The sequence below is a fragment of the Vanellus vanellus genome (assembly GCF_965231255.1).
Source record: "Vanellus vanellus genome assembly, chromosome: 20".
NCBI lineage: Eukaryota > Metazoa > Chordata > Aves > Charadriiformes > Charadriidae > Vanellus > Vanellus vanellus.
The window spans coordinates 4151139-4169069 of record NC_138925.1 but is presented as its reverse complement, the minus strand read 5'-3'; the positions used below and the strand labels follow the sequence as shown (position 1 = coordinate 4169069).

Here is a 17931-nt window from a genome sequence, read left to right as displayed (position 1 = left end):
GTGTTCACCTGGCTGTGATTGGTAAAGGATGTTCTGTAATGACAGATGATTGTGTTTTTCAGCTCTGTATATAAATTAACCTATTTTTACCAAACAGCTTTATAGATGAATCATGCATTGCAACCTGCTAGATCTATTATAGTTGGTTAGTTTAATAATGCTGGTAATCTTTGAATTAAAAATTACATGGCTTTTAAGTGATAGCCACACTTTTCTTGTCTGATATGTAAATGTTTCATTTTTTATAATTTCAGTACATGTATCAGTTGCAGAAAAAATATTTTTGCAAGACAGCTATTCAGAACTTACAAAGCTATTAGTCAGCTGGAGTTTTTTGCAAGAGCAGAGCGGGTCTGAGCTTACATTAAGGTCTCTCCATATCATCACGGCAGTGTGCGCGAGATGTGAGTGAACATGGTGCAGTGGTACCATGCAGTGGGTGTTAATGAATGCTGGAGTGCTACAAAACGTAAGTTTGTATTTTGGGGCTAATGGAGCATAAATACAACTAAAGAGACCCATTGCACATAGAATCATAGAATGGTTTTGGTTGGAAGGGGCCTTAAAGACCATCTTGTTCCAACCCCCTGCCCTGGGCAGGGACACCTCCCACCAGCCCAGGTTGCTCCAAGCCCCGTCCAACCCGGCCTTGAACACCTCCAGGGATGGGGCAGCCACAGCTTCTCTGGGCAACCTGCACCAGGGGCTCACCACCCTCACAGTCAAGAACTTCTTCCTGATATCTAATCTCAATCTCCCCTCTTTCAGTGTAAAACTGCTCCCCCTTGTCCTGTCGCTTCCCTCCCTGATCAAGTGTCCCTCCCCAGCTCTCCTGCAGCCCCTTTAGGGACTGGAAGGGGCTCAGAGGTCTCCCCAACTCTCTCAGCCCGTCCTCCCAGCACAGGAGCTCCAGCCCTCAGAGCATCTTCATGGCCTCCTCTGGCCCCGCTCCAGCAGGCCCACGTCCTTCTGCTGTTGGTGGCCCCAGAACCGGAGGCAGCACCACAGGAGGGGTCTCGCTGAGAGTCTCTTCTACGCTACTGGAGGTGACTTTAGTGTCGGGCCAGCAGACAGCCCCGCTGTCCAGCCCGGGCTCACGTTTAACGCCGCTCCGCGCTGCCCCGGGGCGGCGCCCCCCGCCGGGGCCGGTCTCCGCCCCCCCCCCCGCCGGCGGCCGCACTCGGCGGCGGGATGGGGCCGGGATGGGCGCTCCTCACCGCGCTCCTGCAGGCGGCGGGCGGCCGGGTGAGTGCGGGGGGGAGGCGGGGGGCCAGCGGCTTGTGCCGCTGCGGTGCGGGTGGGTTCGGCTGCCCTTTGGGGTGGCGGAGCAGCGCTGAGCCTGAGCTGTCTCCCTCGGGTACCCAGCTCGGCGGGAGCTCTACGGCAGCCTCAAGCCCCGCTCTTGGGCTTCTTTAAAGCCCGTCCTGCTCCCTTTGGCTCTGTCCTTATTTCGTGGCTTCCCAAGGCAATGACTAATCGTTTGATTTTTCAGAGTGGTTTGAATATTTGCAAAAACTGCGAGTGTCCTGGCAAGTGCAGAGTGTAAATCTGTACGTATTTTACACCGTTTAAACAGGAAGAGCTTGTTGTGCTCTGTTGGATCCCTAAAACTATTCCGTATTTACATAGAAAAGCCCTTTAATTTACATCTAAACCTGATGTGATGCAGCTGTGACTGTTGGCTTTTACATCCAGCTGTACCACTGTTTGGCTTTTAACTGTTGAAACAAAGAGCTTGACGGGATCCTTTGGTTGTGTGTTTGCTGTATTGGTATATTGACAGCATTTTTCTATCTGAAGTGTCCTGGATTGTGAAGATAAATATGGAAATGCTGCTGAGATGTCCAGGTCATTGCTTTTTTCATGGGATGCATGTATTATTTACATGTTTATTCAATCATATTAATTTAGTCTCGATAAGACAATGGTTCAGTGAAAGCAGGTGAGGATGTCAGAATGTATATTGAACCTGGAATTACACAATGGTCTCTTAAGAAGTACTGGGTGCTATAGTGGATTGATATTATATTAAATTAGTTCTTTTAAGTGCTTCTCACTCATTTTGAATTCAGCCCTGGTTTGTAAGGTGATAGTATTTTGAACCTGATTTACTGAACACCTTGGAGTGGGTAGGGTAGAGCAGGTAAAGAAGGGAGAGTCTCAGAATCATAGCAGACCTTATCACCAAAATTTAGGTGTAAAGTTTGGTCATGCTTCTTGCTGAACAAAAGGCACTGATTTGAAAGGAATTAACTCTCCTCTCACCATAAACAATGACGTAAACATAATGATGGAAATCATGAAGGAAACTTTAAGCATCAATTTTTGCATTGTGAGAAACCAAAGAAAAGTCCATATATAAATTAGAAAAACAAAACTAGTATTTTCAGAAATACTGTATTTGCTACAGCACTGGAAAAAACTGCTTGTTATATGAATTTTAAAAAGTGATCAGTTAAAACAGATTTTATTTTTGAGGCAGAGAAACTGGCACAGCAATAGTTCTTAAATGACACTATTTCTTGTTTTTTCTCGTTCAGATGAAATTATCTGAAAGCTCCTAGCCTCGGTCCCTGTGTTACTCACAGGAACTGAATACATTTTTTGCCATTTTGAACAACTCAGTCACCAGATATTTTTAACAGAAACTTTCTCAGTAGCCTCAAACCTGAATAACTGTCCTTTGCAAAGCAGCGCAGCGTGCTCTGCAGTGTAGTTGCTGATGTGAGTGGAGGTCATCCTCTGGATGCTGCTGGCTGGTTGTAGGGGAAAGCTGCTGGTACACGGAAGGTGTGTTGATAACCGTGCACGTACTCAGGACTGCAGAAGGATGAGCCTAAAGGAGATCTTGGGCAAAAATCCTGAAATAAAACAGAGCAGACTGCTCAGATGTCCCTGCTTTTTTATGGTCAGAGCTAGAAGGGCTGAGGGTGACATGCAGATTTTGCTATTGTATGTGTCCACACTTATGGCTGTTACATCAAAGTTCATGATGACTGAAGGTCTTAACAGAGCATTTTAAAAGCCACCTATGATACAAGCCAAGCCATCCCAAGAAAACAATTTGTTTCAAAATAATAGAAAAATGCCCATCCTGGAATTTGGCCTAGATAGAAGACAGTTATCCCCTCTGGCAGTGTTTTTGGCTGGTACACCTGGGGCATCTTGGGAAGGTTCTTATCTGCCATCTTTACCCTTGGGGTTCACAGAGCTTCTCCTTCCCTACTCTGCTCTCAATGTTAGCTATCACCCTGTCTCCCATAGGTGCATCTTCTAGGATGTCTCCATGTAAGGTCAGTCCTAATGTGGCCAGTCATGACTTTTGGATCCTTTCTTGGGAGCTTGCTCATCACCTGCCCATCTCTGAGAAGGGATGAGGATACAGCCTGTCTTCCTGCCCCTCAGGCCTGCACTCTGTTATTCCTCTTGCTTTCACCCTGTGGTTGCCTGAGTATCTTCGCTTCCTACAGGGAAACCATAGATCTTAAGGCTCATCAGCCTAATGAGTACATACAGTGCTGATGAGTACATCACCCTGATGAGAACTTACAGTAACAGTGCCTGCTACTGTAAGTGTCAGCTCTTGATTTAGTGGATAATGTCTTTTATTAGGGCAACCTTTGGGAAAGCAGACCAACTTTCATACATAAGCCTGAAGTTTTGAAACAGAAGAGCTGGTATTCCTGAAAATGTGTCTGTTTTTTGAAATATACATGTAATAAAATATGCTATGTCTCCCTACAAACTCCCTACTTGCTTCTGTAACTTTTGCATGTTGTGAATAGCTTCCATATTCTACCCAGCCTTCTGCCATCTCATTCTGGGAAAACGTTTCCGTATTATGGTGGTAAGTGGCAATGGAGTAGAATCCTTAACAGTAAGCAAAAAGATTTTTTCAGGGAGGAGGAACGTGGAGTTGTGAATCCGTTTGTTTGTGGCTATGCAGGGACTCCTGCTTTACAGCAGTAAGGTCCGATATAGGCTGCAAGAGCAAGTCACATAATGAACCCATAATCTTAGAGAGGTGTTTGCAGGAAAGCAGCTTTAAAAGAAGCTTTATGGTTTGAGTATACCTGGTACAGCCCGGCACCCTGATACAACTCCAGCTGATTTTGGTGAGACTTATTATTTGATAACTAATCTTCAACAGAATTATTTTTGTAAATGATCAGTTTAAATATTTTAAACAGAATTCTTTTTTTTCCTGTCTTTAGCAGGTTTGGTAGCTCAGCAAACGGTATCTCTTTACCTCAAGTTCTTTCCATAGCAACAGATTTTTACGTCAGAGACCTTGGTGACTTCATTGTGGTTTCATATGCGTAAAGAACATTATACGCCAGATGTAGTTCCTGTTCAGACTGCTTTGTTTGACAGCTTGAGTTCAAAGAAGGCAACTATATAAAAGGAGACCAATAAAAAAGTAGACATGTGAGTTAGGATTAAAATATATGCTTAAATATCTTTGTTAAAACGGCCTCTTTGAATGAAAATGAATGTTGTGTGAATGGATTAATATGTAGATGTTCATCCATTATAGTAGCATGTTTTATTTCTATTATTGAAGATACTTAAATTTAATTACACATAAAGTCCAAGAATCCAGGAACAAGCTGTAAGGCAGGAATTAAAGGAAATTATGTAATTAATATTCAGCACACAGGGAATGCATGACATGCGCAGTTGAGACCTGGACTTCCTCGCCAATTGGTAGAGCCAGATTGGTGCGTTGGATCAAGCCCTTCTAATTTTGAGGAAGTCTGAATCCAAATCTTGTTTTGAGTTCATGACTCGGTCTCAGCTCTGGTACAGACCTGAGGCTCTCTGTTGTGGGTGGCGTCTGTACGACTCAGGGTGGATGGCCTTTCCCTTCACTAGTGCTGCTCCACACAGCACAGAGACAGTGCACGCCTGAAATCATGAGATACAGGTATGTCCTCCGCTAGTTTTATCTTCTAGTGGGTAGGATATAGGGAATGTTGGAAACAAATGTGCTTGTGCATACTCATTTAGAGGGGTCTGTGCTAACCTCTTGGTTGGTATGGAGGCCAGTATAAGCCTACTCCTCTCCAGTGACACCTTTCTATCTTCACCTTTCTACTGGGTGTCTGGTGCAGATGGGAAAATGATTCAAACAATGCAGGGACTCTGGAGAGAGAGTCTTGAGCCACTGACTTTTTCTGTGTAACTTCTTAGTTATTGCTTAATACAAAGGCATTGCAAAAATCTCCCTAGTGAGTTGTGTAGTCAAAGGCAAGTATAGTTTACCCATTTCTGTGCCAAAATATATTGCTCAATTTGATTGATGTGCATAGAGCTAGACTAAATTTCATTTTAAATAATGTTTGTGGCTCTGCTGCTAGATAGATGAGGTATTTTACTGCTACTTCCACCTGTCAAATTAAACGAAGTCTTCTAAAGTCTTCATTTTGTCCATGTAAATGTCTTAAAAGTCTGCTGCCGTTAGGCACTACTACCTAATGTGAGAAGTTCTAAGGCTATAATGCAAAAGATGCAGCATCAGGTTAGTGTTCCTTCACACAATCTGCTTGCAGAACATTGAATCACAGTAAAAGAAGAGAAAAGAAGGACTTATAAGAGATACAAAGATTAACAAAATGTAAAGATTGTGGAATAGAATCTGGCCCCTATTCATCAGTCTTTCAGCCCAGAGTAGCCAATGGATCTGGATGCCAGATACAAATATGGTACTGCTCCTTAAAATTGGTGAGATTGCTAGAAAAAGTGGGGTCATCTTGTAGCCAAGAAATGCGGGAATTTCATACCTAGTAAGAGGCCTGCACTTCCTCTGACAGAGCAGGAGATTTGACTGCTGGCCTTCATGGATTTGATTAAACTAGTTTACATTGGAACTAACTGCTAAAATTAATGGCATCCTTCCAGTGCAAACAAAGCTGAGCTCATGTGTGTATATAAATTGTATCTAAGTGAGTTACAAGTCCCTTTTAGTTTCCCATAATGTTCTTTGAGGATGCTTGGCAAGACATTGTCAATTGTATGTCTTTGAGAGCCACAGCTCATCAGATAAAATTGTATCAGACAGTAGATGTATCCTTTCAAGCACAACTTAAGAGAAATAGATGTGAACCCATCAACCAACAGGTTTTCCTGTGTCTTTAACTTGCACGGCAGTATTTACAACAGACAATGCAGAGGATGAGATAAGAACATTTTTTGCCAGGAAGCCTCACCAGCAGGATAATTTGTGATGTGGTTTATCGTATGTCTCCTTTTTTTTTTTTTTTTTCTGTGTTTGTTCTTGCAGTGAAGCTTAGCATTTTAAAAAGTTTCTAAAGTGCTTGTTTTAATGAAGTTGATCATAGTGACTACAAAAAAAATGTGATGACAACACTTGATCTTTCTTCTTTTAATAAACAAGAAAGTGACTTAAAAACTTTTGAAAGCAGAGCTCTTCTCCTTCATCGGGTTTTCATGTCAGCTGACATTTGCAAATGGTGTGCTTTATCGTTGTCCATCCTATAAGGGTATAATACCAAGTCCAGCATTAACAGTTATTACTGAACCTAGAAGGTATTTAAAAGCCTTTTTCTTCTTGTTGAATTATTATGGTTATTATTCTCATTAATAATGATGAAACTGATAATGTTGAAGCCAGCCTCCTGGTGTGGCTTCAAAGTCTTCAATCCTTGTGCAAGCCCCCTTTAAATAAACCTTAATTGGAAAGCAAAAATGGAGGCCAAAGTAGACTTTGGAGATATTTGAGGCTGCAGTGTGGTTCCTGCAAAACTGGCTTTCTTCTCATCAAAATACAAAGAGCAGAATTTGAAAAATGCAGCTTGTGTTCAGCAGTTGTTTCTTACTTCACCTGCTCTACTGTTTAAGAAGGATAATTTATTAATTTTTTTTGGTCATTTTCCCCCACCTCATCACAGTTTCTGGCCTGTTAAAAGGATCTTTACAAGTTTGTTGTTCCATTTGCAACTTGACTGTTTCTCGTTGATCTGGCTGTGAGAGATTGGGGCTGGTATTGGTGAAACCCATCCCCAGTCTCCCTGGGTCCGAGTCGTTAACTCAACTGACTGACCAGAAGAGATCAGAATTGTCCCGATGTCTGGCCAGTGTTACCGGCTTTCACAGTGTTTCAAATAGAAGTGGTGAAACTTCTACTTAAGTAGTTTGCTTTCCTTTTTTCTTTTCTGGAATGAATATTGAAACTCAAGGTGGCCTTTCTTTGCCTTCATGTTATCAGGAAAGGTTCTTTTTGACACTGACCATTGAGTAGATGCGTGAAATCCTGTTTCTGATATATGGCTAGATAAGAGGGAAAATATTTCAACAAGCTGCATAAGAAAGTGTTGGGTTCCCTTTAAGTAATTGTTGAGAGTGGGAAATGTTAGTCTACTTTGTCAGTAATGTGAAGACACAATAGATAATCAACATATTTTTTCAGTAAGGAGGAAGGATATTCTCATTACTGGCCTCCAAAGAGCTTGTTCCTGTTTTGATTTCTCTTTTTAATAATACTTTTAAAGTACTTCTCTAAATATGTGTAGATTATACATGGAGCAATCTCTTCAGACTGCAGAAAACTGAGCATTGTCGCATACTTTTTGAACAGCATCTTTCTGATCTAGCAGGAAACTCCTACGCTTGTACTACCTAACATTAGCCTTTTTCTTTAGAGTGAGTATTTTTTTCCCTTCGAAAACAGATGACGGGTCCTCAAATATTTTGACACTTGTTCGTTGAAGTCACTGTGCTGTGTTGATTGGTATGAGCTGAAAATTAGGTATGCCGTATTTCATGACTGTTTCGTATGCGTTTAACCTGCCATATGAGGTAGGTTTTTTATTTTTATTTAAGTCTTGTAGCCAGTTGCTCCTTTTCAGAAGCAGCGGTGCAGTTTCGTTGTTTTCAAAACAGCAAAGCCTTTCTCATTCAGAAAGGAATCACAAAGCATCTGGAATGATAAAAGCCTCTTTTTCCTTTCCTTTGGTGAAACAGTTCTATTAGTACAGGTTCTTCAACTGAAGGGACGGGTTATCTTGCCTGGGTATTGCATGGGTGTAAGTGAGGGCATAATGAACATAGCACGATAGAGAATGGAACACAGTGTCTGGTCCCCTTTGTGCCCAGTGATGAAAACAGAGATTCCTTCAAACGTTGCAGTAGTGCTCGACCCACAGCTCCCTCTTCCACGGGCTCAGGGGCCTGAGGGAATTGATAAGTAGCAAAGACAATCTTCTAGTTTTCTAGATAGGGCTCTAAATCTGTATAGGGAGTAGACTTACTAAGTAAGAAGGTATCATTTTTAACATAGTCACTTTGCAGAAAATGCTTCTCAAACCCACAGGTAAGAATTTAGTTTTCACTGACGTTTTGTCAAAGGTTGTTTGAATCACGGCAACTGAGAATTGTTGCTCAGCCCTTTGGTTTAGGGGATGCAGTAATGATCCGGTGTGATGCTAATCCCATAGTTCCACTGCATTCTTTTGAACATAAAACCTGGAGAAATTGCTTTGGTCATTGTGGCAGATCTTTGAAAAGCAGAGGAACCTCCAAGTGGTCTCAAGTAGCTTATAAGCTGTGCATTCTCCTTCAGTTTTTTGGTATCTGCTGCTTTGTTTCATCAGGCCGTCTTGGAAAGGAAGGTGGTTATAATTGCACTGAACTTTAAGTGTTTGTCTCTTTTGAATCTCTGCTCTAGGGTCAGAATGGACTCATGACTCATGATCTTCCTTTAATTTCTCCTAGGAATATGCATTGCCTTATACACCAGAGCTTGCACAATGCAAAGATCCCAGCACTGAATTCTATGAAGAAGCACTTAATAGATGTTGCAGCAAGTGCCCTCCAGGTAGGTTATAATTCAAACTATTACTTTACACAGCCAAATTCAGTTGATTTTCAGATGAGCATATTACGTTTTGATTATTTATACATCTGAAGAGCATTGGATTTGTGCTGTTGTCATGCCCTCCTAGCTGGAAGACAATAAAGTGCTGTGACTGTAAAAATAGCTGCAAAAGAGGCACACTGTCCATCAGAATTGGAATTCTGTTACAAGGGTTGATCAGATGGTGGGCTGCTGAGCTCTTGGAAGCACAGCTTTGCATGGTGTTTTGATTTAAGTATTTTTAAGTCAACATTTAGGGGGGGAGCACCACCTCACTAATGGAATGACAAAAATTAGACAACACGTCAGACCCAAGCCCGCTAATAACAAATATATTGTAAAACAGGGCATGAGGTAGAGCTTAGTTTTTGTACTCTGATAATATCGCTTGTATAAGGGGCTTTCCATCAGCCAGGTTAATCTATAATTGCTCATTGAGGGAGTTTTGTTGTCTTTTACTGTAAATCCGCCACTGCAGACCACTGTCAGACTGGGTAGAAGACTACAGAAACTGTCTGCTTTGAGATGTCATGTCTTACACAGTGGTAATTATTAGCGATCTTTTGTTCGCAAAAATTGTTGACTGCAGAAAGGTGGGTGTGTGGGTTTGGGTTTTTTGGGGAGTAGTAATACCGTTTGGGTATTTTAATAATAGAGTTTTTGCAATAAGTTGTCATTATACTATCACACTAGACGCAGCAAAAAACCTGCCTATTTGTCTCATTTCATGCTGAGCAAACAAAATTTGTCTCCATAAATGCTGAGTTCCTGTCAGAGAGATCCGGAAGTTGTATCAGGAAATCAGTATATGCTGAAGCAGCCACAGTTGCTTGAATTAACCGAAAATGTCTAGATAGATCTGTCAAGTTTCCTTTGTTAAAAACACAACGGATGAAAGATGATAATTCACAACCAAAAGCCTTTTTTCTGTTGTGGTATGTACTGTTCAGTCTGTTTCTTCTTAATTTAAATTTTTCAGAATAACAAGTTCTGGGCAACAAGTTGTAGGAAGTCTAAAATCTTTATTTTTGTTTTTATAAATTTGATTACTTTTACCATAATTTATCAAAAATTGAAGCCTAAATCATTAGTGGGATGTGGGAGGCAGAATTTTAAGGTTCAAGTAAGTACATGGAAAACCAAAGTCTTTGGAAACAATTCCTATGGCTCATCTCCAGGGCCTCTTCTTTCGGAGAACAGAGATTCTCCAAACAGCTTCAAAGGCTTTCTCAGTGTTACTTCTGCTTTCTGAATGTATTTTCCAGGATATTTCTGTACAGGATATGAGACATTGACTTTTATCTTCTTCCTCCTTTCAAGCAAGGGGGAAATGGCAGCTGAGGTGTTTTCCTTTCTCCAAAATTGTTATGTGGGAGCTCATATTTACTTATTGCTACCACTGCACTGAACTTGGTGAGAAGCATTGGAGAAACTGCCTTTGATAGGTTTTGATTTTGTCTGGAATGCCACTAGCTTCAGAAACTCATTGCTTTGATCTGTTAGGGCTGGCTGAGGATGTTAGGGCTGGCTGACGAGGTGAAGGAAAACGAGCGAGCTCATGTCCCTTCAGTAGTGACAAGTGGTAAAGTTCTAATTCAGGTCTGTTTGTGGTAATATTTCATTATGCTTTCTTCGCTTGCTGCTTGTAAAGGTAGTAAGGGCCTCACCCAGACACATCATTCTAGCGTGTGCCTGACTTTCAGCATGAAACACCATCCTGTGTTTCACCACAACACACAGCTTCTATGAGGATAAAAAGTTTGGTTTATGTACTGTGGTAGCTGCATCGAAGTATATGCTGAGGGGTTTTGTTCAGGACTGAGGCTACCTTGTTTTGAACATGGCTAGAATTCACTGAACTGAATGTAGGAAAATGGATCAAACATGAGTAACAAAAGAAATCAGAGTTTCCCTGCAGTCCTCCTTTAAATCAATACTTGATTGATTTACATTACCAATCTGATAGTGGCAGTGAAGAAAGGGTTTCTACAGCTAAGACTGAAACTTACCTTAAACAATTCCTAGTGATCTTTTCCAACGAGATGCTTTCTCTGGTTTGTTTTGTTTGGTTTTTTTCTTTAAATAGGTCAATACAAGACAGAGAGCTGCAGTCACGGTGTGGACACAAAGTGCAGTCCCTGTAGACCTAACACGTATACAGCAATCTGGAATCTGTCTCCTCAGTGCTTTGCCTGCTCACCACCCTGCAGGAAAGGTAGGCTTGAATTGCTGAAGAGGCATTTGTGACTTCAGCAGCCTGCTCAATGACCGGGCTTGGTTTAACCTAGTCTTTTCTCCTAAGAAAACTAGGAGGTTTTGTCTATCCCTTGTGTAGCCCTGTTCTCATGCTTTTGGTACTCAGAAGATTTGGGGAAAAGAATCAGGGAAAAAAATAAGGGAAAAGTCTTGCAGGGGGCCCTGCCCCTTTTTCTTTCTAAGTCCTAAAAATGTGACATCAATCCTATATTCTTGGAAACTGAGGCACTGCATCACTAAAACAGGTACAGATGTCATCGGCAGAATAACTTCCTGCTTATACTCCCCAGCCAAGGAGCTTAAGACCTGACTTGCACAGGGGAAAATGGATAATTACATTTCCAGCATCCAGTCATTCCTCGGTTTGGCTGCTGAACTGACAACAGCAAACACCAGTTGATACTCCTATGTTGTTTTAATTTCTTTTGCAAAGGAGCATAGTCAGTGAGAGCACACTGGTACAGTTCGTTAAAGCAACTTAACAGTATATATAGTACATTGTACCAACATCTATATGTTGGTCTAATAGATTAACAAATTCAGTCATACTGTTGCCCATCATTTCTAAAGGAAACCAGTGTAGAAAATTATCTACTTGACTCACTGGCAAGTAAGCTTTAAGTGTACAGTCTAAGTTGTTCAAAGGACCTTTGGTCTTCTCTAAATAGATAATCCTGCAAAGCTGGTTAATTACAGTATGAAAATGTCTGTAGTAAGGTCTCCAATCACTTTCAATACAGTTGCATGATCTGCATAGACTACAAATCTTAGTATGGCCCCCAGATACTGCAGTGATGGGCACAGGTAACACAAATGTGCGTATTTATGGTTACAATACGATACAATGCAACTGCAGGTACAGAGTTTCAAGAGTGAATTCTACAGATGCAAACTTCTTTCCTGGAGAGAGGGAAGAAACTCTTCTGAAAATGTATACGTTGGGGCATATAACGTATTTGTTTCATTATGGTATGCTAGCCAGAACCTGCAAAATTGTCTTCAGTTTGTGGTATGTGAACATTACCTCACATTTACTTGAAACATTGCAGGCTGTGATTTTGAATGTTGCTAATGACATACTGCTTTATTCTTGTTTTAAATACAGGATTTGTGCAGAATCAAACGTGCACTAAGTCACAGGACAGAATCTGTAGCTGCCCACCCAATGAGTTCTGCATTTCGAAAATATTTGAGTACTGCAAAATATGTAAAGTGCATAAAAAATGTGGAAAAGGTTACCGAGTTTCCAGAAGAGGTAATTTAATTCTGAACACTCTACATACAAAATAGTTTTCCTGTATGAAGAGGGTTATTTTTTGCATTAATAGTCCATAAATACTTCTGAATCTGCCTTCAACTCAGTAAATTACAGGAATATTGTCTTTTAATTCCCTACAGTTATGTATTCCCTACAGCTACACATTTAGTGCAAGCATTGTCTTAGCAAGTAGGCAGGAAGTAGAGCAACAGTATTCTCAAGAGGCGTATCCAAAGGGACACCATATTGCAGTCTGTTACTATCCTCTGTCATAAAGTTCCCCCATCCAACTGAAATCTTCCTTTGTTTTGGTCGACCGTGTGATTTCTTCCATACAAGTGACTCAGATTCAAGAGCACTTAATTCCTGCTAAAGTTCTTGAAGCGGAGCTTCAGTTTGCATTTTGGTTACGGTAAATAATGGAGACTCTATGCTGTGTTGCAGAATTACTCTGTCTTCATTAGATGATGAAATTCACCACTAATGATAATGTATATGTATGTAATGATATGTAACGATAACATGATAACTGTGATATGTAATCATAATGTAGCTGTCTCAAGATGATAAATAATATTTGAAGAGGTGGAAACACTGAAAATTTTTAAGAAATTAAGAATCATTTGAAAAGATACAGAACCCCAACAGAATGGAATAGTTGGTCAGCCTGTCAGGGACAGGTGAAAAAATTCAGCTCTGTCTGCAGTACCACGGTTTAACCTTTCGGTGGGTTTTTACAGTATTTGAAAAAGACTATCAGGGGCACCAAACTAACAGCTGATTCATCTTCTGATTTGTGTTTGGGTTGGGTGTTTCAAATTAATCTCGTCTGTGTTAGTTAAAGACTGTATTTTGTGTACCACCTCTGTATCATTTCCAGGATCTGTACCACAGACCTTGATTATTCATTCTTGTTTCTCACTAGATGACTAACTGGATTTTTTGTATTTGTTTAAAGGTACAGATAGCACAGATACAGAATGTAAACCTTGTCCTCCTGGCACTTTTTCACATGAGGAATCTTACGATACCAGCTGTATACCACACACAGTGTAAGACGGTGTTTCTGTCTAACAGCAACCTTCACTGTGCACAGGGTTGCTTTCTTTCCTAACTTCTCTTTGTTTCTTGCAGTTGTAAATCAGTGGCTGTTCCTGGAAACAGCGTGAATGACACTGTTTGCAGTGACTCAGGAACAGCAGTTCCCACAGTTCTACCTCACACTATTTTGAACCTGCTCCCGACCCAAAGCTCAGCTTCCAATAAACCTGAAATAATAACTCGACCTGTCATTTTAAACTCTGTACGTGACATGTCTCACATCATCGGTGAGCTATTAACTCATTTCAAGTCATTTTTGTCTGGCTAGGAAGCAAGTTTGTATTTAGTTTTCAGTTTCTTTCCACGACCAATTACCTGTGCCCAAGCAGAACCTCAGAACAGCTGAATTAATTCAGTATGACACTGCCTGTAGTGAGTTGCATAGTATTTACCTATGCATCTGCACTACCCCAGTGCTGCTACAGTCCTTGTAATTCTGGAAATATTTCTAAAAAGTCTCAAACTAGATTATACAAGGCAGTTCCTGAGAATTGCTACTATGAAGGAGCTGGTAGAAAAGGTCGTATCTTAGATCCTGGACTGAGGCAAGCTTGACTTCATAAACCTCCTGGTGAGGTCTTTGCAGACTTCTGGCAGCCTTTCCCAAGCAGGAATTCCTTACAGCATTCACAACCGTGGATGTATTCTTTCCTGTTCACAGCCTATCCAGAAGGCACATATGTTTAGGAGCATTCTGGACTGCCTGGCCTTGCATTTAACAAACTGTTGCTAGCCTACAGAGATATCTTTTGTGACTGAGGACGAAAGTCTGTCCTCCCTTTTCAGGACAGGAAAATGCCTTTTTATGATGTGATGGAGACTGAAATGAGACCTTGGTATGCCACGACAGAGGCATCAAATGTGAATGTCAGACACACCTGATACTTGTAGATTTAGCTTTTGTAGCCATGGTCAGAAACTACAAAACTACTTCTTTCTAATTAGATCTTTTGTCAGATCAACCTGCTAAATAATTTATCTTTTTATTTATTTTCAGGATCAGTAGCAGGGCCATTGTTATTGGTCCTGATAATCACTATTTTGGGGTATTGCTTAGTGTCCAGAAAAAAAGGTAAGGTTCATGAAGTAAAAACAAGCAGATCTGTAAATATTGGAAAGTGTGTAACCTCATTTCCTACTAATTTGAGCCTAGTAGTTGACGGATGTCAGTGTCTTAGAAGATGCTAGCTCTCTTTGAAGCTTTTCTCATGGCTGGATATGGATGAAGTATCACTAATGTGGAGATTCTTTGGTGTCTAATAATGTATGAGTTAATTTTTTTTTTCAAGGGGACAAGACCATGATTTACAGATTTCTGCCTCACTAGTGGGCAACCTAAAGCTTCATGAAACCCTGAGGAGCTTTAGACACCATTCCTCTGTTACATTGGGGTGAAATTGGTAAAAAGGTTCAAAGGTCAGTAGAAAAGAGACTAAGAGAAAACTCATGCACATCAGCTTGATCACATAAGCTTTGTGGCTGCAGAAAAATAGAATTAAAAAAATACTCCAGGAATTCCATACGTATTTAGAGTAAAAGTATCTTTATTAAATCACATAGGGTGAAATTGATCTCAATACAGGGATACAGTGAGGCAAATGTCCCATTCAAATCTCTCCTATTCCTCAGATTTTAGATAATTGTCTAAACATACAACATCCTAATGCAGTTGGACAACTGTATGACAGTTGTGCTCGTACTGGAGCTTGTTAAATATTTTGTACTTCATTTAAATATTAGACATTATCAAACGTTATCATTAAACAGTCACAACTGTAGTTTATTGTCATCAATACCCTTTCTCACTGATACTATACTAGAAAAATTATTAATTCATGTAGAGGGTCCTCTTTGCTTGCTGGCTAAATTTAAATCACCTTACGAAATTAATACAATATAGCTTTCAACATTTTCAAACAGTGGGCAATAAATATACATTTGGACCAGAGGATATCACTCAGACTAGTTAAGAGAGCAGCTCTGGCAACTGAAACAACTGTGGGTGCTAATGAACTGTCCTTCCTCACTTGCAGCCCTCGTATATTCTCCACCGGCTACAGAAGCAGATTCCGTGAGTGTCACTCCTTCCTTTCCATCTTTTCCATTTCTTTAAAAGTTATATAGAAATTGTGCAGTCTTACCTAATTTTAAGTAGAAGAAAACTGTACAGCAGAAAGACAATTGGAGTGAGAACAGGGTGTCCCCAAGCTAGAGTATAAGATGTACCTTACATAACCCACATACTGTACCACCCTTGCTTTATGTCAGGCTATACTGCCAATAAAACACAGGTGTGGTTCAGAAGACCAGATTTTAGAGATTTTGTTCCCCAGGTAATCAGTGAAGTGCTGTATGTGTCTTCAGGAGACAGGTTCATTTTGTTGAATGCCTATTCAACGGCTGGGTGAATTTTACTTACAGGCATCACTAAGCAAATGGCAATGATCAGTGGCCTCATTAGCTGCCTAAGTACTGACCAGTAGGTTGTTAGTGTTTTTTTTAAAAAGATTAACGTTTTGCTTTTCTCTGCAAACGTTGCAGCCTTTTTCCCCTACAGAAAAGCAGTGTGACAAAAAAGTAAGAAATACAGGATCAGAGAACTCCAGCAGTTCTGAACAGGAGGAACAGCATCTCTTGGAAACTTCTGGGTCCAGCAGCAGCTCCCTGAATAATCCAACTGGATCTGCAAGAGTCAGTGTAATAAATAACAGGAAAAATGAAAAGAAAGAAACAGAAGGATTTCAGCAGCAACATGCAGCTTCAGAAGGTTGTAAGCTTCACAGTGGAGACAGACACAACTCTGCAAGTTCAGGTAAGAATGTATCTGAGTGATCCGGAACCTCTTGAAATTTCATTATCACTTATGAGTCTTTTTAGCAGAAGTTTAAATGGCAGGATAAAACATCAGACCCAGACTCAGCAGAGAGAGTAAATTTTGAAAAGAAAAAGACATTGTTTTAAGTCGTCAGCGTGAGATGGTAGAGTGTGCTCAATGGAGAAAAAGTTATTTGCAGACCAGGGGATCAGTGTGATGGTAGGCACTTACCTGTGAGTGGGAGAAAGAGCCAGAGACCAGGAAAAAATGAACATTGTCAAAAGCACCTGAAATGGCAACAGATGGGAAGGGAGTTGGCTGTGATCCAGGGCTCTAAATGAATTTTTATGGCTTTTTTATCCCTGGGATGACTTGTGCATTTTATGGTACCAGAAAAACCCAAAAATGTTACAGAACCAACTCCACCATCTTACCTAAATTAAGTGAAGCAAGAAGATATTTAGTGTCTATTTTAACTTTAAGTCAAAGAACTAGATGAAGAATCCAGCCTTCCTGGTCAGGGTTTCATTCTTCCATGTTTAACGTGTCTTCTGTTTATTTGACAGAACTTTCTGGTAACGGAGGAACGCAGGTGAATGTGACTTGTATTGTTAAAGTATGTAGTCCAGTTTGCAGTTCCCAGTTCCCAGAACAGACTAGTTCAACTAGCATGGATTATGGAAATGCTCCCTATTATTCCCCAACAGGGGGAGAAATTCCCCTTTCAAAAGAAGAAAACCCCTTGAAAAAAGAAACTGAAATTCAGATCTCGGTGGAAAATGAGGACAATTTACTTCAAGACTTACTTCCAGAAGAAAAGAAGTTTCCTCTTGGTATTCAAGATGCGGGGATGAAAACCAGTTAAAGGAAATTACAGATCATATACTAATTGACTGATAAAATCAATCAAACAACTCCTTATCTTCTAAAATAAACATTATGTTAAATGTAGCATTCCTACAGAGACTTGACATTTCAGACCAATACAGACATTGATGCTTTGGAGGTTTTTAATCTCTTTTTATCAGCCTTGAGAGTCAAAGGATAATCTTTGCAGTTTAAAAAAAAATTTAATCCTTTTTCTTTAAACTGAATGGCCAACTCCTTCCTTTCTTCTGTGATACCCTGGAGAGACCTTTACCAGATTTTAAAAAGAATACTTTTCTATCATTATGCCATTGATTTTTCTGCTGAGACTTTGTGTGATGATGATTTGGGTGCAGGTATGCCACCTGTCAAGAACATGGCTGTGACCAGCTCTTCTCAGAGACTAGAGTTAAATTATCATTCATTCAATCCTAATGAATCATCCATTTGATCTTAATTGTAAAACTCTTGCATTCAATTTCCTATCCCATATCTTCATGGACATACTTTCCCTCATCCTCCTGCATATTTCTTTTATCATTTCAGTTTGCTTTTGTTCATTATTGGACCAAACTTCTCAAATCAACCTTAAGTATATCAAGGACTGAAACCTTTTACAGGAACTTTTTTTACTAGATTACAACTATTATGTCTAAACAATAGCATTTCATTAGCTGTACATAGTTCATTTCATTTTAGAAAAGAAAATCTAGATTAAGTAGTTGTTATCTTGAAGTAAATTCTTTTTGACAGCTCTGA

The 17931-nt window shown here is 40.3% G+C and overlaps 1 protein-coding gene across 1 annotated transcript; it reads left to right on the top strand.

Annotated features, from left to right (window-relative positions):
• Positions 1-1191: 1191 nt before the first annotated feature.
• On the top strand, positions 1192-17303 carry TNFRSF1B (TNF receptor superfamily member 1B; the record flags this gene model as incomplete). The annotated part of the gene is made up of 10 exons (XM_082493427.1): positions 1192-1245; positions 8734-8836; positions 10962-11090; positions 12237-12386; positions 13348-13441; positions 13524-13717; positions 14488-14562; positions 15524-15561; positions 16032-16302; positions 16872-17303. The coding sequence occupies 10 exons, from the start codon at positions 1192-1194 to the stop codon at positions 17168-17170; spliced, it is 1407 nt and encodes a 468-aa protein (XP_082349553.1). The 3' UTR covers positions 17171-17303.
• Positions 17304-17931: the final 628 nt, after the last annotated feature.